The sequence below is a fragment of the Talpa occidentalis genome, unplaced genomic scaffold (assembly GCF_014898055.3).
Source record: "Talpa occidentalis isolate TD23 unplaced genomic scaffold, MPIMG_talOcc4v2.1 talOcc4.2, whole genome shotgun sequence".
NCBI lineage: Eukaryota > Metazoa > Chordata > Mammalia > Eulipotyphla > Talpidae > Talpa > Talpa occidentalis.
Window position 1 is genome coordinate 138,417,747 of NW_023602073.1, and position 22,282 is coordinate 138,440,028.

General features: G+C 37.6%; 1 protein-coding gene across 2 annotated transcripts in view; it reads left to right on the forward strand.

The window, feature by feature from the left end:
- GRM1 (glutamate metabotropic receptor 1) overlaps positions 1–22,282 on the forward strand; it is a 406,389-nt gene that overhangs the window by 30,632 nt on the left and 353,475 nt on the right. The window contains exon 3 of one of the 2 annotated variants that reach the window (XM_054697906.1): positions 481–1,499. In XM_054697906.1, the coding sequence (XP_054553881.1) occupies positions 800–1,499 (700 nt within the window). In that variant the 5' untranslated portion in view covers positions 481–799. Of the gene's footprint in view, positions 1–480; positions 1,500–22,282 lie in introns of those variants that run through there. The other variant, XM_037520535.2, reaches the window with a different exon arrangement.

The following is a 22,282-nucleotide window of genomic DNA, read 5'->3' on the forward strand; positions in this document are numbered from 1 at the left end:
TACTATTTGGATTGTCCGTTAGGGTCTTTTCAACCCCTCAATGTCAAAGTAAAAGGTGATTCCTTGTTTAGGTTCTTTTTGAAGTAGCGCTTCCACCTTCCTGATGAAAGAATGTCCAAATTCCTTTTGGGAAAAAGTTGATCTTTGCAAATCCGAAAAGTTCTCTTAGGTTGAAAGACCGAGCTCCTCCTCCTGTCACTCCCCCCGCCACCTCAAGACAGTAAGCATAGTGGGTTTGGGGGGGTTGGGGAGAGACTTGCAGCTGTAAGAGGGGGCTAGTTGGCGGGACCTCCAGACCGATGGGGACTTTCGGGGCAAGACTCGCCACCTTCCGTCTTGACCAGAGATGCCTCCTGATCCCTCCTGTCAACAGAATGATGTGCTGAATGAAGTGGACCAGGCAACTATTAACATCGCTGACCTTAGAGTTTTGACACAGGTCCTCTTAACGAAGCTTTGATTTTTGTCTTTTGTTTGCAGCGTCCAGCTCACCGCTGCTACCACGACGCCCACTGCACCGTTGATGAGTTTACCTTGATGCTCAGGTGAAGACAGGGGGCTCGAACCCCCCTAGAAACGCCTGCAGGGCGTGGACGTGGTCGTGGAGGACCAGGAGGAGGAGGCGGAGCAGCGGGACTCAGTGGTGTGGAGGGCGAAGGCGTTGGTCTGGCCGTGCTGGCTGGCGGGACCGAGCCGGGAGAGGCGGGAGTGAAGCGTCTCCGCCGGGCGCGCCCGGAGCCGGCGGACGGGACCCGGCTGCGAACCCAGCTGGTCGGCTGTGGAGCGCGTCCTCAGCACCATGGTCAGCCTCCTCTGGGTTTTCTTCCCAGCGATCTTTTGGGAGATGGCCCTGCTCCCCAGAAGCCCGGGCAGGAAAGTGGTCCTGGCGGGAGCCTCCTCCCAGCGCTCGGTGGCCAGAATGGACGGAGATGTCATCATTGGGGCCCTTTTCTCAGTTCACCACCAGCCTCCGGCCGAAAAGGTGCCGGAGAGGAAGTGTGGGGAGATCAGGGAGCAGTATGGCATCCAGAGGGTGGAGGCCATGTTCCACACCTTGGATAAGATCAACGCGGACCCGGTCCTTCTGCCCAACATCACCCTGGGCAGCGAGATCCGGGACTCCTGCTGGCACTCCTCCGTGGCTCTGGAGCAGAGCATCGAGTTCATCAGGGACTCTCTGATTTCCATTCGAGATGAGAAGGATGGGCTCAACCGGTGCCTGCCTGATGGCCAGCCCCTCCCCCCAGGCAGGACGAAGAAGCCCATTGCAGGCGTCATTGGCCCCGGCTCCAGCTCCGTAGCTATTCAAGTGCAAAACCTGCTCCAGCTCTTTGACATCCCCCAGATCGCTTATTCTGCCACAAGCATCGACCTGAGTGACAAAACTTTGTACAAATACTTCCTGAGGGTTGTCCCTTCTGACACTTTGCAGGCAAGGGCGATGCTTGATATAGTCAAGCGTTACAATTGGACCTATGTCTCTGCAGTCCACACAGAAGGTAGGCATTGCATTTGGGTAAGAAAAGTGCTAAAGTAGCCAGGGCAATGCGTGGTGTACACTCGGGACCATAATATCGTCCTATTTATTTCTAGCACTGTGGGGAAAGTCTTTACCCTTCTCAGTACACGCCCACCCAGGGATTGCCTTTTATTCTTATTCTCTTATAATTATAGTGTAGGAAAACTATGTCCCATGGAGTTTTCTGGGGATAGTAGGAGCCAAAAACAAAAACAAAAAACAAAAAAATGAGGAAAACAAAACCAAACTCCCCACAGTGTCCAACTGCAGTTTTTAGATTTATATATTTGCTGTCATATTCTGAGTTTGTTTTGTTACACCCAAGGTGATGTACTACCCTTAAGTGACTGGCTATGATTTTCCTACTTTAATAGACTAATCCAATGTGAGTGATTAGGAAAAAAAAAAAATCACCCCCCACCCCTTAATTGGACTTGAAAGTTTTATCTTATCTTGAACAGCTGGCCTTTCAAGGTGCTTCTTTGTCCTAGTTTGCCTTTTCTTCCACATCCAAAAGTTACTTGGAAATGTTGGATTAATGCAGTCATCTTCCTCAATATAATTTAAGTTTGGAGTGTGTTAGATACAAAGGAAAAATAAATTATTTTCTTCCTGCTACATATGTTAAAATTGTCCAGCTGCCCTCACTCCCTGCCAAGAATTATCTTGTTTTATGACAAACCACACTGTTGCCCCCTTGGATTTGAGTTTGTGTTTCCAATCTTTTCTTCTAACACAATGATTTTGGTCACTGGATTTATAGCTAGATCAATAATAAATTACTAATAAAAATAGTAGACATCAAGTTTAAAACAACTTTTAAAAATGGAATAGATTTACTTGAGGTTAAAAACTTTGGTTTTCACAAAGTTTTACAGACATGAATTAGCCAAAAATTCTTATATAAAATTTTCTTTTTACTTTCTTTATCTATAGAGTCCTTCATTATTTTGATGAAGAAACTGAGAACCTTCTTATAAATTGGTATCTAGGACAATTCATGTGTGTATGCTGGCATAGGAAATAGAATTTTGAGAGTGTTGCTATATTTATATTTCTTAATATCAGCTTGTTAAAAGAAAGGCCATAGACATGACGTGACATTCTTTGCACAATATTCAGTTACTGGTGTGGGATCTGATTATAGAAATTAATATGCATTCTTATTGAAGTGGTTATATGGTTATAGTGAAAACTGATGCTTTATTTTTTTAAGAGATCAGGGACTACAGGAAAAACAGATTATGTAGAATTATGCATTACAATTTCAGACTTTGTTTTTTGGGGAAAAAACTTTCTTCTGTGATATTGTAGCTTCTAACAACTGACTCATGTCTTTAAATCTTGGTGTTTAACAGTGAACTGCATATTTCTTTTCCAACAACATTTTATATTACTTTAAGACACAAATTTAAGATCAGATGTTAATCCCTTATATTTTAATGTTAATCTATTTTAGTATTTAATATAGTTTCCTCTAGTGTTTAGATGGAATGTCATGAAAATACATATTAGAAAATATGTTCATTATCAGGATTAAAGAGAGCTCTCTAACAGGAATGGTAATATATAAATTTAAAGTGATTTATTTAAATATTTAATAATGCAAATAATTTCCCCTCCATTTAGCTAAGATATTAGATATTAGAAATATCATTTCCTCCTTGAAAAGGAGTAATGTCTTACCATTTTACACAGTAGTTTTAGTTTCCGTATTTTATTATAATTTCACATTTGGGGTGTGAAGAGTAGAGAAAAGACCCTCTCCCCTCTTTAATCTGTTTTCCAGTTGTTTTACTTTGCTAGAAATAATTGAATGTAGTGAATTGCTTTCTGACAGAATTATGGTTCTGAAAAATTCATTGGACATGAGTTTGCCAATTTTGTTGGCACAGGGTCCATATTAAAATTTTACCCTTGTATTAGTTTAGATCACTTTGTTTCCTGTCTACCTCCTGACTGGTGTTGTGTAGCAGAGATAATATCCCTATACTTTTTTTTTAATATCTCTATATCTTTATAGTAATTGTTTCCAGGCTAGATTGTGTTCATGGAACAGTATCATAGTTAACTTTGGTATCTATTTTAGTGCCAAGAGATTTAGTACCAAGAGATTACACCATTCACCTTCCTTCTCAAAGAGAATGTTGCTTCTCTTATTAGACATAATATTTGTGGAAACTAAATTGCTTTTATTTTCTGTTTGCAAAGAAATATGACAGTATCCTTTGTAGAGGCTCCAAATAAAAATGCGTTTTCCTAAGGTTCTGCCCTCCTACTTCTCAGGAACTCATGGTGTACTGGCCTGCAGGCACTTTCTTGCATCATTTAGTAATTTTCCTGCCTTCAGACTGATGAGGTCACCTACTGGTGACAGTTCCCTGTCAAAAAGCAGCTAAGACCACATATCAGTGTTGTCTCTGCCATCTGGGTACTATTCACGAGGGAAGCCAGTTTGTCTGGATATTAGCAATTTGGAGCTTAGACCTGGTCACTGCTAGTGACCTCCACCTCTCCTTCCCAAATTAACCATTTTTAGTTTATTTATAGTACCATTTCTTTTATTAAAAGTTAGCCTAGTAGAGGTAGCATCAAGACTGCTAGGTGACTAGACTAGTGCACCTTCATTTCTATGGTGAACATAGACTTTAGAATCATAGATGGGCATTGTATCCTCAATGTCCCAATTGTTTTTAAATTCCCTTATTTCATTTTACATAGAAGTTAAGCTTGGTGTTTTCTTTTTCATTTCTTTTAATCAGCTAGAATTCAGTTCTTCAATTTTGACACACGTTTAAATCTTCTCTCACATCATTTGTGCCACAATGGTTCTCTGAGAGTGACAACTGTCAGCTCATCTGACAGAAGAGATTCAGTGCAAATGAAGTTACTGGCACAAGGCTCTATGGAAATGTTTTAGGATTGATTCCTGAGAGGGATATTGAAATAGGATCTGTCAAGGGGTGGCTACACAAGCAACAGAGATGTATTCACAAGTAAAACAGCTCACCTGGAATGTATGTCTTTAAATATGCGGAGCATAGAATACAAAGATAGCCACTTCTGTGAGGAGTATCTTGGCCAGGGATACTGTATTCCATCCTGCTGATAAAATATAGGTTCCCCATCAAAAACCAAATCAACACTTCAAAAGGTTGTAGAAAATAATACTTAAAAAATAATTCCAGTTGCTTAAACTAAAAGTGTGGAAAAAGTGAGGTAAAGAATTTTCATTGTGGTAATAAACTTTAAAGTTTTTTTTTGGAGAGGCTACATTTTCCTTTGTTTTAAGGCTTTCTTCCTTAGAACTTTTTCTTGTGGCATCAGGTGAGTATGATAAGATGAGTTTATGATAAAGGGTTAAGTAAAGCTGCTTTTCTTTTGAAAATATGCACTATAAGGAGATCTTTTGTTTACAGCTATATTTTAATTGTGGTGCATCTTTTTTAGTACTTGCTTATGTTTTATATGAAATTGGCCTCTTTGAGCTTCTTTTCAAAATCTGATCTTTTTCTTTGTAGAGACGTCTTTTTCCTTTGATGTAAAATTTACTTGCATAATCTAAGGGCATCAGAGGAAAATCCTCCTGTCATAAGTACATCAGCTGGCTATTACTTTAATGCAATTACATTTAAGCATTTTATTTCTTTTTTTAAAGATTTACTTCATTTATTTATGCATATAAGACCTGGGGTGTAGGTCAGAGATACGGGGCAGGGTGGTGAGAGGATTCACTAGAGACAGAGTCGGGAGCAAAACAGGCAGATCTACTGAAATACACTGCTGAGGGGAGCAGCAGGGGAGGCAGGAGAAGTCTGCTGTGCCATATGGGTTAGCTCCCGGCAGCTTCATAGTGCTGAGACTTAACCCCTTGCACACCAGGAAGGCCCCTAAGAATTTTTTTTTTTTTAAAGATTTATTTATATAAGAACCAGGGTACAGGCCAGATGCACTAGAGGGTGAGAAGATTCACCAGAGTCAGAGCAGGGAACAGAACAGGCAGACTGATGAAATACACTGCTGAGGGGAGCAGTGGGCGCAATAGGAGAGGTCTGCTGTGCCATGTGGGACTCTCGCCAGCTGGCCAGGATCAAACTGGTGCTTCAGAGGCTGCGGACAACTTCACAGTGCTGTGCTCAACCGCCTGTGCCACCAGGGGAGGCCCAGAAATTTATTTTTAATAGATACTGTATTTTGTATTTGCACCAGCAACATGTCTTTTTAAATCTTGTGTCCAACCTATTACACTCTAAGCTATTTTAGTATTTTTTTTTTAAACAAAATAAGCAATGGGAGTAGCTTGAAATGTTATTTAGGTCAATCAGTTAAAGATGCTTGAACACCATTACTTCATCTTTGCCAAAGTAGTACCCTTGTGCTTTAAGTTTCCTAGTTGTGATTAGGGTTTCTAATGAGAATGGGAGAATAGAGGACTTAAATTCAGAAGCCAAATTTCACCCTAACGGTCAGTTTTTCCTATATAGTGATTCAACTACCTGAAATTTCCATCCGTTCTCTACTGACTACTGGGAGTCATTCAAAACAATTCAAATTCCTCTTTCATGTGATATTTGTCATCAATGAATTCTCTTTTTATACCATTCCTCATCATTTCTTTCACTCATATTTTCTAGTTCTTAATTCCCTCATATTCATATACAACTCAAGTAGACCTTAGATAAATTGTATATTACTCAAAAGTCTTAAAAAATATATATGCTTCTACTAAGTCAGAGTTCCTTCTTCTTATGCTGTTAATACTGTTGTTGCATTTGTCATTAATATTATTTCCAAGAGTAGAATTTTTTTTTCTCTTAAGTATAAAGCTATTAGCTTAAATCTGCCTTACAAGTTTAGGATTTTGATCATTTAATTGATTTTAGTAGCCCATTTTTGTGTTCAGGATTTAATTATGTATATTGAAACTGACTAAGATGTGGGGTCATGTAAAAGTCCACAGCCCCTCGCCAGCAAACTGGCTGGTTGGTATTCTTTTATTCTTGTCGGTATTCTTCCCTACTATATGCTGTATCACTTATAGTACCAGATAAATAGATAAAATATAAGTAGTTTAAATGGAAAGTCATCAAAACAGACATTGTGGCTTTTTTTTTAAAACCAGAAACCACATATAAAATGCATATTGAAAAAAAGATATTTGAAGACTTGGTCTCAGCTGCTAAGTACCTTGCAGTCTAAAGAGATTACACTTTGAACACATGTAAAACAAGAAAAAAAATGAAAAATTGTAGTATAGATATTTAGAAACATGAGTTTATATGCATTCAGGGAGCCTTGAAAGAAAATATTGGTGAGTATAATTTGCTGGAAAAAAGCTAGAGCAATGAGAATTTTGATTAGTTTTTTAAATATGGCATTTGTAAAAGTTAGAAGCAATAGTAAGAATGTTTCCATGGGGGATAAAGTAAGCAGAGCCACTTAACTGGAGTGGATAGTGTGGGGCATGAACAAATATTAAAGATAGAAATTTAAATGTAGATTTTTACATTTTGTGATTCTGTAACTCATTATTCATATGAAGGAAAACCAGTAGAGACTCTTGAAGTATGTCTCAAAGAGCTTTGATCTCAAGAATGATATGTAGAGATTGTGACTCAAAGACATTAAAACAAAGCAAATTCTTAATGAAATGTATAGGGGAGTTGCATTGGAAGAGGAGAGGGAAAACTTAAAAAAAAAAAAAAAGCTAATTATTGAAGTATTCCAGGCACCAGACTGTTAAAATAACTGATACAAATAAAAACTACTCTAAATGGAAGCCATTGAGTAGGGATGAAAAAAAGCAGAAGTTACCTCAGGTTTTGTAATCATGGAGGACCAGCAGAATGTGGTATAATTAACAGGTCTGTGATGAATGATTTTCTCTTTAGGTTTGATAGTAGGTATAGTATACTAGATTTAATAAGTTCAGTTTGATGTGAACTTTGGCTGAGCCCATGAGTTATTAGCAAGAGTAGGTGAGTGGACAAAAGAAGAGCTAGGGATAGTTTTGAGGTACTCTATTTGAGATTTAAAAAAAAAAAAGTAAGCACATCCAAGTAAAACTTTGCATACTCAGAACTCAATTCTTCAGGTACCTAACCTGGATTCTGGAGAACTGGCCTTTCTAAACTCTAGCCTTTCACATTTGAAACATTTTACAAGGTGTACTTTGCAAGCTTTATTAATACTTCTCTGATTTTTTACAGATAGACTGCTGACTTCTAATAGACCCTTTGAATACACACAGTAAACATTATGAATGTCAGTTGTTATGTGTGCTGGGATACAGTGGTAATCTTTAAGCCTGTTGAAAATATAAAGCCATTTATTCTTAACACAAATGGTCCCAGATTGTCATATTTTTGAGTTTTAATTTTTGTTATTTTTTCTTATTTTGGTCAGATTTATTAAATCTATTTTCTAAGTTATTTCATCAATATTCCTATACTAACTAGACTTACTACATTTATTTTTTAACTTATTTAATCAGACTGGATACTCTGTACAAAAGATAAGGTGACATATAAAAGTAAAAGGAGACACCTTGATTATTTTGGGAAAGCTTGACTTCTTTATTCTCCTGTCATACCATCAATTGTTTTGTGACTTCATTTGCCTTAGAACAAATTTTATAGAAGCTAACTTGTACAGGCTAGATGGTGGCAGCTACTTCTATTTTATGTTTCTGTCTTGTGGGTTGGCAGTTGCCATTCCTTTTCAGATACTAAAGTATTCTTTCTAGTGATTTATGGAACTGATACATACAATGACTATTTAATACATTTTTAATAACTTTCTGAAAGAGACTGGAATGGTGTCATCCTAAAGAGATTTATCAGAAGCCAAAATTTCAGCATGCCCTGTAGTAAGACCAGAGAAGACTGGGAAATCACAATCAAAGGCAAAATAGTTTAGTGAGCACCTACAACCATTGACAGAACAACTTATAATGGGTGCTATTCTGATTTTAGATTGGAAGCAACATCTCAGTATGAGAAAGTACTCAGTTTTCAGAGGAGACATAGTTGAAAACCAGAGTCCAGCTCGGACAGGAAGCTTTGTCAAAATTATGTGGCTGTCTTATCATTCAAAGAGTAAATATACATAGAAACATTTATGTAGTTTATGTGTTCAAGTTCTAGTTACCTTCCATACTTAATTGTTCTTCATGGATGTCTCCTGTGATGTTTATAACATCCAATCCAGCTATGTTAGTCCCAACTTTGCTGCTGTTTTTTAGCTGTCACTGAAACCTCATTCTCAACTGCTGATAGTTTTCCTTTCAATATCATCTCTTTCATGCTTTTGAGAGATTCCTATATAAATGTGTGTGCCCCTAGAGAGCAATCCTTATAGTTTAATGACTTCTGTGTCCTTCACCTTCACTTAGCAACCCACCCACTCTGATCACTTCTGACCTTGACACTGCAGCAACTGTTCTGTTTCTGAATTCATTAATGCCAGTAAGCTTCTGAACAACAGAAGTCTCTTCTCTTCAATTTTTCTCATTCCCAATTCAACTGTCCCCCACATATCCCAGAGAAATCTGGATCAATCCACTTTCTTACTTGATCTGATTTCTCCCTTGGATCTGAGCAACCCTAACTCCATATTAGTGTTTATAACCATCTTGTAATAAAGCTGCTTTCTCAAGAAAAATGAATTACTAACTTAGAGTGGGTATCCACATTAAGCTCTAGTTGGAAAAATTATAAGTTTGTCAATTTTTCCCAACTCCTCTTTGGTGAAGAAAAATTAAGAACAGAAAGAAACACCTTTAAAAAATTGAATTATTTTTATGAATGTAATTCTGAGTTACAGCATTGTATATGTTTTAGGGGTAAAGGTTCACACTTCTTCAAATGTATATTATCATACGATGCCCACCACCAAAGCACCAATAATTCTCCATCTTAGTGCATTGGGCAACCTCTCCCTTTTGCTTCCTCTCTCCACCCAGTTGCAGTTCTGGAGTCAGGTTTTGAGGGTTTGTTTTGCTTTAGTTTTGTCTGTTCCTTTGTACCCTTTTAAAAAATACAATAAGAAAGGATTCACCCCTGTGAGAACTGTGGTCAAGTGTAAGAGAAAGCTCTGTGGTCAACAAGTCACTAGGGGTGGTATGTATTGAATAAGGTTGAGAAAATCAGAAAAAGATGACTAAGATTGGATTCCAGGAGTCAGGGATCAGGTTGACCCAAAGGGTTTATGGAGATATCCATGGCTTAGACAGCCATTAGGGTAAAATGCATACGATACTCCTTTAAGTTTATTGTGCAGATGAGATAAGATAGTACTGGGTGTGCAACTAAATATATGTATGATGCCATTATTGTTGCCAGACTCCTTAACCTGAAATGAAAAGGTGTCCTTTGTGTAGGCAAGCCTATGTGAAGTAAATACAAGAATGTCCTGGGATGAGGATATGAAACTAAAGAGAGAAGAGTATCTAGAAGACTTGTTAACTTTGAGGATCATATTCACCTTCTCATTCTCTATCTTCATAACATTTGCAAGCACAGCCTGTGGTCCTAAGCAAAAGCCCTTGGTTGGACAGCTTGTGCTAGGGCAAATGCTAGATACTCTGTGGTGCTCTAACACATTTTATGATTTGTACTTTATAAAGGGTAAAAAAAATAAAAGGTAGTACAAAAAGATCAATAAACGAATATGTTCAAGGGGATAAACTGTTTACAGTAGAATTTAACAGGTGATATGAGGATATTAAAACAGTGACAACTATAATAAAAAATATTCCCTTTTCCTGGATAAATAAGTACACTGCTATTTTCACTTTTTGGTCAACTTAAATTCTGTTGGTGAAGAAGTGCTCAGATATTAAATGAATATTTAGTGAGTACCTTCTCTACACCAGGCTCACTGCTATAGTTATCAATTTCCAGATATAGATGAACTATAATTCCTCTATCAGGAAGTCACATACAGTGATTACCATTCAGTTTGATAAATGCAACCATATGAGCAGGTTATGAAACAAGGTGGTAACAGAGATGTGCGACTAGCTCTCTCTGGACCAGGGAAGAAATGAAGGCAAACTCAGAGAAGTCTCCAACATTTTGTAAGATTAAGGTTGACTTGATTTATTTATAAATTCTAAAATAATTGCTTCCATTATATTCACTAACACCTCTATCCTATCATATAATTACCATTTTTTTGTTGAGAACATTTAAGAATTACCTTCTCAGCAATACTGAAACATCTAATACATATTATTAACTACAATCCACAAACTTATTGATCTTATGACTATAAATTAATCTTATAACTGTACATACCTTTTGACCAACATCTGCCCCCTAACGATGACAACCTCTGCCCCCTAACGATGACAACCACCAGTGTTTCTTTGAGTTTGTCTTTCCTAGATTTCACAGAATAAGTATCATGCAGTGTTTGAATATTTGTCTTTCTCTGTCTGACTTATTTCATTTCGCATAATGCCCTCAAGATTTATCCAAGTTTCACAAATAGCAAGATTTTCGTCTTTCTGCGACTGAATAACATCCACTGTATGTGTACATGTATGGGTGTGTGTGTTTCTATATATATATTTTTATATATACGTATTCATATATGCCATATCTTCTTTATCCGTTCATCCATTGATGGACACTCAGATTGTTTCCATATCCTGGCTATTGTTTGTAATTCAACAGTGAACACTGGAGTGCAGATATCGCTATGATACTGTGATTTCAACTTCTTTGGAAATATACCCAGAAGCAGGTTTGCTAGCCCACATGGTGGCTGTGGTTTTGCTTTTTTGGATGAACTTTCAAACTGTTTTTCACAGTGGCTGTACCATCTTGCATTCCCATCAGTAATACACAAGGATTCCCCTTTCTCCATATCCTTCCAAACACTTGTTTTCTCTTGTCTTTTTGATGATTGCCATTCTAAACTGGTGTGAGGTGATATCTCATTGTGGCTTTGATGTGCATTTCAGTAATGACTACGATTTTGAGCAAGCTTCCATGCACCATTTGCATGTCTTCTATGGAAAACTGTCTGTTCTGTGCTTCTGCCCATTTATTAATCAGGTTGCTCATTTACTTGTTATTTAGTTATATGAGCTCCTTATACATTTTGTAAATTAACCTCTTTTCAAACAAATATATGGATTGAAAATGTTTTCTCCCATTCAAATTGCTTTTTCATCATGCTTATTTAATTATTTTTTTGCTGTGCGGAAGCTTTTCAGTGTGACATTTTCTCATATATTTTTGCTTTTTTTGTCTTTGTTTTTGGTGTCACATTGAAGAAATCACTGCCAAGAGCATTTTCAAGGAGCTTTCCCCCTATGTTTTTTTCTAGTACTTTTATGGTTTCAAGACTTGAATGTAACTTGTTAGTCCCTTTTGAGTTCACTCTTGGTGGTGGTGTAAAATGTAGGTCTGATTTCATTCTTCTAATGTGTTTTTCCAGCTTATCTAAAACAATTTATTAAAGAGATTTTCCTTTCCCCCATGAGTATTCTTGACTCCTTTGTCAAATATTGGTTGAGTATATGTGCAGGGCTTTTTTTTCTGACCTCTGACTCTGTTCTATTGGTCTATATCTCAATCTTATGCCAGTACCGCACAATTGATTACAATAGCTTTGTAGTATAGTTTGAAATTAAGATGTATAGTACTTCCATCTTCTTCATATATAGGATTACTTTTGGATATTTAGGGTCTATTGTGGTTCTATACAAATATTAGAATTGCTTTTTTCTGTTTCTGTGAAAATTGTCCCTAGAATATTATATTGATTCTATAGATTATATTGATTCTATAGATGGTGTTAATATGAACATTTTAACAATATTAATTCTTCCTGCCCATGAACAGGGATAGATTTCTATCTGTGTCTTACAATTTCTTTCATCAAAGTCTTGTAGTTTTCATTGTATAGATCTTTCAACTCCTTGGTTAGATTTATTCCTAAGTATTTCGTTGTTTTGATGCTATTATGAATAGGATTGCTTTCTTTAATTCTTTTTGTAAATGCTTTGTTGTTAGTGTATAGATACCATGATGGTTTTCCGTATGCTGATTTTGTGCTCTGTAACCTTATTGAATTCATTAATTAGTCCTAGCAAGGTTTGGGTGTGAAATCATAGGGTCTTTTATATGTAAGGTCATACCATATGCAAAAAACAATTATATTTTTTCCTTTCCTAGTTGGATATATTTTATTTATTTTTGGATGTATTTTATTTATTTCCAGGACTATGTTGAATAGGAGTGACACAGGAGGTTAAGACTTGAAGCACACTCCATAAAAGAATAAGAGGATGATGCCAAGGAAAGAGTATGAGTTGAAGTACTCATGCAGAAGACAAAGTACACTCAGATAACTAAATATCATTAATTCCAGAAAAAGAATAGGGATGGATCAAACTATGGAAAGAAACTCCTAGGTTTGTGAAGGGGCATGCTTATCAAGCTAAGGAATTTAGCCAGTGAGCCAGTGAGGGATTTTAATCAGGGAGGAAACATGATCAGATTTAGGTTTCAGAAAGGGCACCTGAAAGCTTTGGAGAGGACTGATTTAGAAAGTCAGCTGGAGTATTGAAAGACTTTGACAATAGTCTCTAAGCTGTCACAACCTGTCTAGCTACTGTTTTATGAGATTTTAAAAAAATCTTTTTTTTTTCTCTCTCTGTCTGTCCTGATGACATGTCTGACTTTGAGATTTTTCTTGCCAGAGTTGTTTCATTCAGCATATATTAAGCTCTTACCTAATGCCACCCACTGTAATAGACCCTTTGGATTGGCAATTTTCTGTGCTCATGAAAACAGACCCACTATTCAAAAAAGATAGTGGACTATCTTTTGGGACTGGAAAGTGAGAGATATCAAAAGAAAGTGAATCCTCACTAAGGCTGCATTGCCAACCCTTTCTCCACCTTCATACCTTGACTCCAGAATTGTTGTCATTTTCTCTGGTCAGGGAGAAACTGCTCCTGCACCGCAGATCTCTAAGTCAAAACAACAGGATTTGAGATAACAGTCTACCTTTGGTAACTTTTCCAATATGCAAAAGTTCTTCCTCTCCAGTTACCCCCAGGACAGGGAATAAAATCTGCCCACAGATTTTAGCTCTACAGATGAATTTTTACATAGGTGTGCACCCATGTCACCATCTCCCATATTCAGACATAGACCAGCACTCCAGAAAGTTCTCTTGTGTCCATGCTCTCGTTTGTAAAAGATATATTGAAGATCCTTCAAATGTGTGCTTTCCTTTCTTCCACTTATCAGGTATAACGTTTCCTCATGTAAAAAATTGTGTGTGTGTGTGAGTATGGCTACTTAATTTTTGGAATCCTTTCAGCCCCAAAGTTCCTTTATTCTGAGTGGATGAAAAAAGAGAGTCAGAAGGAAACTAAGTTTCTATACAAAGACTTTTAGTTCTAAGCACCATGACCAAGTAGGATTTTAAAATTAAATTGAGAAAGGTAAATTCCACTTTGGGTGGATTGAAAGTAAAACTATTAGCTTTAGTCTTCTAAAAAAGGAAAGAGAAGATAGTTTTACTTTCAGGTTGATGATGTCAGACTGACTTTTACCCAGAAAAGCTGGGTCTTCAGTACATGCTGCCCAAAGTCATCTATTAATCACATTTTGTGAGTTGTTCATTGAAACTTTTTCCAAAGTTCTGTTGTCAAGATTTTGTAAACTAGCTGGATTTCAATCATGGATACATAGGAAGATGTGCACTGAAGTAGGAAATTTTTGTTTGGATTTGCTGTTATTTATTTTTTTAATTAAAAATGGAAATGTTTTTAAAGTTTAAAAAGAAAAGAAAAAAAATAATATTGGAAGCTAAGACACAAGTTGGCTGGCCATTGATGGTTGGTGGAATGGTAGAGAAAAGGCCAATTTAATCAAGAGATGATGAGAACTTTACTAAAGGCAGTGACACTGGGAATAGAAAAGAGAGAATGGGTTTGATGGTCATTTAATATGGAGATGCAGGTATAGTGGCTGATTGGATGAGGAGAAAGGAGAAAGAGAAGTTTAGAATGATTCCCAGGTTTCCAATTTATACAACTAAACAGAGCATGAAAGAGAAAGCACAGACTGAAAAAATATGTTTTAGACTGGTTGAATTTCAAGTATTTATAGAAAAATGAACTTTAGAGATCCCTCCGACCGAAGATCTACAGGTTGCGGTAGAGCTGATATTTGACAGAGAATAGTTGTGGTTAAAAGTGTGAGAGTAGATGAGATTGACAGAGGAGAGGAGGTAGGGTGAAAAGAGAACAGGGCCAAGGGCAGAACACTCAGGACAGTGAAAATAAGAAAGAGGATTCAGGAAAAGGATGGGGAGGGAACTTTTCATAAGTAGAAGGAGAAAGTGGAGGAACCAGGAAATAGGAGTGCCAAAGCAGGTAAGACGAAGCACACTCCATAAAGAATAAGAAGATGATGCCAACGAATGAGTATGAGTTGAAGTACCAGGAAAAAAACCAGACCTCATGGAAGCCAAGGAGGTGTTTCAAAAAGGGAGTAGAAACCAACATCACAGAGTTGACAGGACAATGGGGATTACAGAAAGACTGCTTTGTACCAGTAGTCTCCTCTTCCTGCAAGCTTCTGTCTGTCAAGGATCTCTTAATTTCTAAGCCCATTGCAAGAGCAGAGAACAGGAAGAAGGGGAGGATGCAAAGACACCACATTGATCCTAAAGATTCAGAAGGAAAGGTAAGAGAGGATGGTAGCTAGACAGAGCTGTATTGCTAAATGAAAACATTTCTAGGATGATAAAGGCTTAGCAACTTTAAAAGATGAGGGAAAAGGGTGACAGAAAGGTAAGTGTGTAATTTGAAAGGAAATTATTATTTCCATGTTTATTGCAAAGCTATTTACTATAGCTTAATTATAGAAACAATGTAAATGTCCCAGAACAGATGAGTGGATCAAGATGTGGTACATATACACAATGGAATACTACTCAGCGATCAAAAAAGATAAACTTATGCCATTTGTGGCAATGTGGATGGAGCTGGAAGGGATAATGCTAAGTGAAATAATTTAGAAGGGAAAAGATAAATGGCAGATGGCATCAATAACGTGGGATATAAAGTAGCTAAACTAAGAGTCAGATAAAGACAAGCTAAAAAATTAACCCTTGACAGCTGACTATAGAACTGAAGCACCAAGTGGGCGGGAGGAAGGTTGAGGAGAGGTTAGAACAAAGAGATGTGTGAACTATGGGTGATTTGGTGGTGAGGACTCTGTGGTGGCAATAACTGATGGGGTATCCAAATATTGCCTAAGTTAAAAATAAATAAATACTGAAAAAGAGAAAAGGAAAGCGTGAAGAACTGATGAAGTAAGGAGGAGATAAAAAGAAATCATGGCCAGGGTAGGCTTGAATACGAGAAGGTTTTCCTCTGGGTGATGCAGTTAATTTTGGGGAAAAGCATAAAAGAAGGTTTCCAGTAAGGGGGATGGAATGGTAAAGGGAGCAGTCAAATACAAATACAGCAAATTTAAAATGGGTCCAAGTTAGAGTGGGAATCATATTACTGGTAGTCTAAGTTCCACTGTTCCATATTCTCTCCAGTGGTGTTTAGCTGCCACATGGAAGTGAGGACTCTTAGCTTTCACAGCACTTTATTAACTTGGCTACGTGCTGGACCAATGTCCAAAATACCAGAATCTCTCTTTAGTTAATTACATAGGTGCTTATCAGAGATCATAGCCTAGAATTTTCCACCTCCTGTCATAGGCAGATGAGAGAATTGATATTTAAGAATATCATCTAAGTGCTCATTACCAGCCACTTTGCATATAATTATGTTTCCAGAATACTACACACCTGACTTTGTTTACTCTTCCTAAAGGATTGCCTTTTCTAAAGTGCGTTTTAATATTGCCCCTTTTCATTTCTTTTTTTAAAAAAGATTTATTTATTTATGCATACCAGAACTGGGGTACAGGCCAGAGGTGTGGGGGTGAGAGGATTCACCAGAGACAGAGTGGGGAACAGAACAGGCAGATGTACCAAAATAACATTGCAGAGGGGAGCAGTGGGTGAGCCAGGAGAGGTCTGATATGCCATGTGGGTATCTCCCTGGCCAGGGTTCGAACTCATGCTGCAGTGGCTGCGGACAGCTTCATAGGTTGTGTCTTAATCCCTTGCGCCACTGGGAGGCCCCCCTTTTCATTTCTTAAAGGACAGAACTAGAATGGAAAATATAAACAATACTTCACAAGTTTTACATTATTTTGGTTGAAGATTTTGCTTATTATTTTGTTCAATGTGCCGTGCATCAAGTCCATTGTTAACAATTCTTTCTAGATTTTAATACCATGAAATCGTTGAGCTCTCTAGAAGAACTGATGTATTTAATTTTTTTAATTTTAATAATTTTATTTCTTATATATTTTTACATCTTTCTTCATTTTTTTACAGTGTATGCTTTCTCATCTCAGTTATAGTCCCCATGAAATTCCCACCACCATTTCAACCGTGAACCATCACCATAGTCCCTTGTGCTCTTTCCACCCATTTTGACCCTACTCCCTTCTCCCTCCCTACACAATGTCTCTGATTTATAGTTGCTTGTTGATCTTTTTTGAAAGATTTATTTATTTGTTTATACAAGCACTGGGTACAGTCAGAAGCATGGGAGGGTGAGCGAATTCACCAGAGCCACCCTCTGGTGGCAGACTGATGAGATACACTGCTGAGGGGAGCAGCGGGTGCGACAGGAGAGGTCTGTTGCACCATGTGGGACCCTTGCTGGTGGCCGGGGGTTGACCGGTGCTGCAGAGGCTGTGGGCAGCTTTGCAGCCCAGCACTCAACCACTGCGCCACCAGGAGAGGCCCTTGCTTGTTGATTTTGATTTTCCCTTTATTACATAACATTTTTTCCCTGATCCCTTGTTTGGATCCTCTACATTCCTCCTATAAGTGAAACATCCGGTAATTTTCTTTTTCTTTCTGGCTTATTGAATCTTAATTGGTAAGGAGAGAGTATTGTGTTTTCTGTTTTTCTCTTTGCCTACAAGGAAGCTCAAAGCTAAATTTAATGCTCAATCACAGATGTTTAGTTTACATGCATACATACTGGCTACTTTCGTGTTACTTAAACACTATTTTATACTCTTAATTTTACATACGTCAACAATTAATATAAATGGAAATGGAAGGGCCCCTCTGAAGTTTCTGTGTGTACCAAGCAGATGGTAGCCACAAGCTGATGGGTATTAACTCTTTGGGAGGTTATCAAACACTTATGGTTGAATACACTGAAGATGGAAGAGAGTTTCCTATGTATTTATTGTGTACAGAAGAATCCTGAGTATTGGTCATGTACAAGTACAGTCGTGCTTCTTAGATGAGTGACAAAGGTCTCCCTTGCCTCATGTGTGCCCTGAGCATCTCTTCCTTCTTCGATGCATTCTTGGATCTCTCACAATGCTAGGATATTTTGCCCAGGTTTTGCCAAGGTGTATGTGTGACTGAGACATTTGTTTTCCGTGGTCAACTCTGAGCAGGATACTGTGCCTCTGTGAATTTCTAATAGCCTCCTTTCCTGTTTCCACCTTATCCTTAGGGAGAAAAGTAAATCAGCTTTTAAGTGACTGGAGAGCAATCTTGCTTTTTACACACCCCCTAACTTTTTTTGGTGTTCTCACCATCCTTGTTTGGAGTCTGGTAGCTGGTTTTGCTGAGTCTTCTGTGCAGCTTGGTAACTGTGATTATGTTTTCTACTTTCTCCTTTGCGCTAAGGTCAACATGACTTAACTTGGGAATTGAGCTTGATGTGGGATGAGACATCAAAGAGACACCTTATGCCTCTTACTCCTGTTAGTAGAATGGTTGTTAAATCATAGGGATCAGAGGGAGGGACGGAAGGGAGGGAAGGGAGGAGCACAGGGAATTGTGGTGATGGTGCACCAGTGTATTGGTGTAGGAATTTCTATGGGGACTATGCCTGAGGTGGGGGGGGGAAGCAAATATTGTTTAAAAATGAACAATGATGTAAAAAATAAATAATAATAATGAAAAAATCATAGGGTGCGGGAAGCTCTCTGCTTTGATATATGTGAAGGATAAATTACCTTTTGTTTTTGGCTAGAAACACCAGGTTTGAAATCACAAAGGGCAAATTTCATTGTCTTCCTCTGTTGGTATGTTGTTATTTGAAAAGTAAAATTTTGTTTGAAATAATTTCTTAAAAATGAAAAAAATTGGGGTGAGTGATGAATTTTTGAGTTGCTTTTACTCTCCTTTCCAATGGATTATTTTTAGGCTCTGCTACGCACTAAGGAATGCAGTAAGCAGTGCCTCTCACCTTTAGCATGCATGCAAACTGTCTGGGAACTCAATGAATTGCACATTCTGATTCAGCAGGACTAGAATGTACCTGAGTCTCAGCACTGCTGCTAGATTCTCAGGCTACAGTTAAATGTGGGTAGACCCCCTTGAGCCCCTTCTGATAATGGCAGTTCTTATGACGATGCATTGCATATACTTTCTTCAAATTCATTTGTGTATGAATTTAGGCAAAATTCTATGCTCCTGAAACAGGCAAGAAATGGCCATTGAAATGAGCATATTTAGAAAATTATACTAAAGATTTTATCTATTCATTTCTTACATTCAATGATTTTGTAAAATATGCATCAATGAGCCTGTATAGTCACTAAATGTAGCATTAGTGTTAATTAAATTTCTGGTTACTTATGTGGTTTCTCTTACTGGAATACTCTACCCTAAAACAGTATCTCCCCTGATGAAAAATAAACTGGAGGGTGGGATCTTTGTTTTGTTTTGTTCACTGATGGGCCCCTAGCAATTTGAACTATATCTTGAATCAAGTAAGGAGGGATTTTGTTCCGAACCATTTCTGCCTTAGTAAAGGGTTTGATGATTTGAGAGCTTGTGGGGTCTCACATAAATTTTTATTGCCTAGCACTATAAATGAAAATGAAACAAGATAGTAGAGTATTTATTCAATTTTTAAGAACCATAACTGTGGAATTATTGGGTTTTTATTAAACTTTTTAATAAATAAGTTTTCTTTTTCTTTTTGGCCTCTCATGCTAGTAGAATAAAGATAAGGAAGAATTCAATTGATTACATTTCTTGGGTAGGTTCTTCTTAATATCCTTTGCTTTTTGACCATTCTAATAATTGAAGAAAAATCACTGCATTTACTGTCAATTAAAGTTCTCAAGTTGTTATAATTTTTCTTATCTTTTCCATTCTTATGTGCAATGCTGGTATCTAGTGCTCTCTATTCCTCTTAGACATTGGTGCCCATGTTCAGGGGGAGGTGTGCTGATGGGAGGACTTGGGCTTGATTTCACTTCCTCCATCACCTTCCCCCATGACTCTGAACAAGTCAGTCAATGACTTTAAGTCTGTCTTATCATTGGTCAAGTTCTATCATGTCTTCCTTCTGGATATGCTGTGAGGACCATGTGATCTGATGTAGAAATGCTGGTTGTAGTACAGTCTACCATAATTTTTGTTATTATTTCCTTATTTAATTATTAATAAGTGCCCCTGGCTCTGCTTTTATAAGGAGATACTTCTATTTACCATTTAGTTAGAATGATAGTTTTTGTGTTGAGGAAACATTTATCTGATTTGGAAAGAAGAATTAGAGGTTAGATGACTTGCTTAAGATTGCACACAGCTAGTGACTATAAAAGGAAAGATTTTCATTGTTTCCAGCTTTTGCTCTCTCTTTCTCCATAAGCACCTCCAGACCATGTACCTTCATCTTGTCATATGCTTGGTCTGTTTCCTTTCTGCTACCCTGTTTTTCTATAATTTGAAGCACAAATCTCAATTTTGTATCATGAGTCAACTAGTGAATTCATTTATTCAACAAATACTGTTTCTCCTAATCACCCAGCGGTGTGCTGGACACCAGGTATAAAAAATGAATCTAGTAGATAGGCCCATGTGTTTAGAATGCCTAGACGCTCTCTTCTACATGTTTTTGTTTTCTGAGTCATATAAAAAATGAGATCATTGACTGAGATGAAACAGGCCTTTTTGGAAATATGAGGAGTGAGAAAAAAAATATGACATAGGTTTCTAGAAAAGAGGGAAATGAAATCACTAGGCAGCATTAGGGGTCCACGAGAGAGTGATAGTCATTATGGTCATACTAAAATTGAAAATAACTAATAAAAAAGGTGAATTCATATTGCAAATGTCAATCTCGTTTGGGAACATAGGCAAATATCCAAGACAAATTATATAGCTATATCTATAGTAAAAAAAAGATACATATATATCACCTATGACATTACTATGTAGTAAAATATCATTTTATGTTTTCAGATTTTATGCATATCCTGTAGTTTCTGCCATTTTTAAGAGTCCAGAAGGGGATATAGAGAAATAATTATTGCTGCATTGACATGAAAAGAGGATGTGGAGGTTTAAGGGAGGGGAGATGACTTTTTGGTGGGGATTTTAGGTAGGAATCTTGGGAATAAGTGACCTTAGCAGTGAGTCTTAGACACTAGCTTATAAATGAAGCACTAGGTGGAAAAGGAATTTCTCATGATGAAAATCATGTACTCTGGGCACAATTCTAACATACAATGAGTAGTAGCTTGTCTAATTTGTTTGGAGTAGATGTTATCTACGAGGGAGATATGGAAGAATTAATTGCAAAAGTAGACCCAGATATCAGAGTGCTGGGAATGTCAGAGTTTGTCTTTCATCTACAATGTCACTCAAAATAGTGTAGACCCTCTTTTACAAATTTATACCAAAGACTAATAAATAGGAGTCTTATTTTTAAATTTTCCTGCCCACTCATTTTTCTGATCCTTCTTTCCTCCTTGTAGCATTTGTGCTAGCAAATGACACCTTTGTGAGGAAGCCACTTTTTATGTCTGGAAAAACGTCATTAATCATATAGTCCATTTACATTTCATAACAATCTAAATATTTGATCCTAAGAAGGATACAGGCAAATGTATGGCAGAATTTTACAGCTAGATTTGCAGCCTTGGTGGACATGTGGCCCGCCTCTCAGTGAAGCAAAAGACATATTACAAGCTGGTTTCTCAGCTGTGAAATGCCACTACTTAGGTCACATGCCTCAGTTAAAAAAACTTGCCAGGAGCAACGCCTTCTCCCTGGCAGAGAGGCGTGCCACCTGTCACCCAAAGCTGCCATCCCCTCTGGCATTGTGCATGGGTAACTTTGATTCACTTCTGCATATGGGGAGGTTGTGTTCTCTGCCTTTTGCAGCATGTTTGTCTGTGGTATTTATCAAGGGTAGAATTCATTCTGGTGTTCATTGAATTGGGAATTATTACCCATACTTATCAGGGCCAAATCTTAATCTGGGATAATACTTATAACCTTGGAGGTAGTGTTTGAGTGAAAATGTTCATTGTCTCACATGGGAAAGATGGCGTATGACATGCATATTTCCAATCAACACCAGCCCCAGAAGCCACCCGTGGTGACATGACAAAATCACACCTTATGTCCTCCTTAATAACATGCAAGGATTCCTGGAAATCAATCTTAGAGAGAACACATTCTAGATTCACTACAGACCATGCCCCACAAACTCATAAGGCATACAAAACAGGAAACATAAATTATATCTTCACAAGCAGATAAATCACTCTTTATACCATGGGCTTTCTTTTAGATTTCTCCCATATCTTTATAAGGTCTGATAGGGTGTTATACATCAAGTAAATGCTTAACAGATGTTGAGTATGGTGGTTCTATTAAAAGGTAACCAGA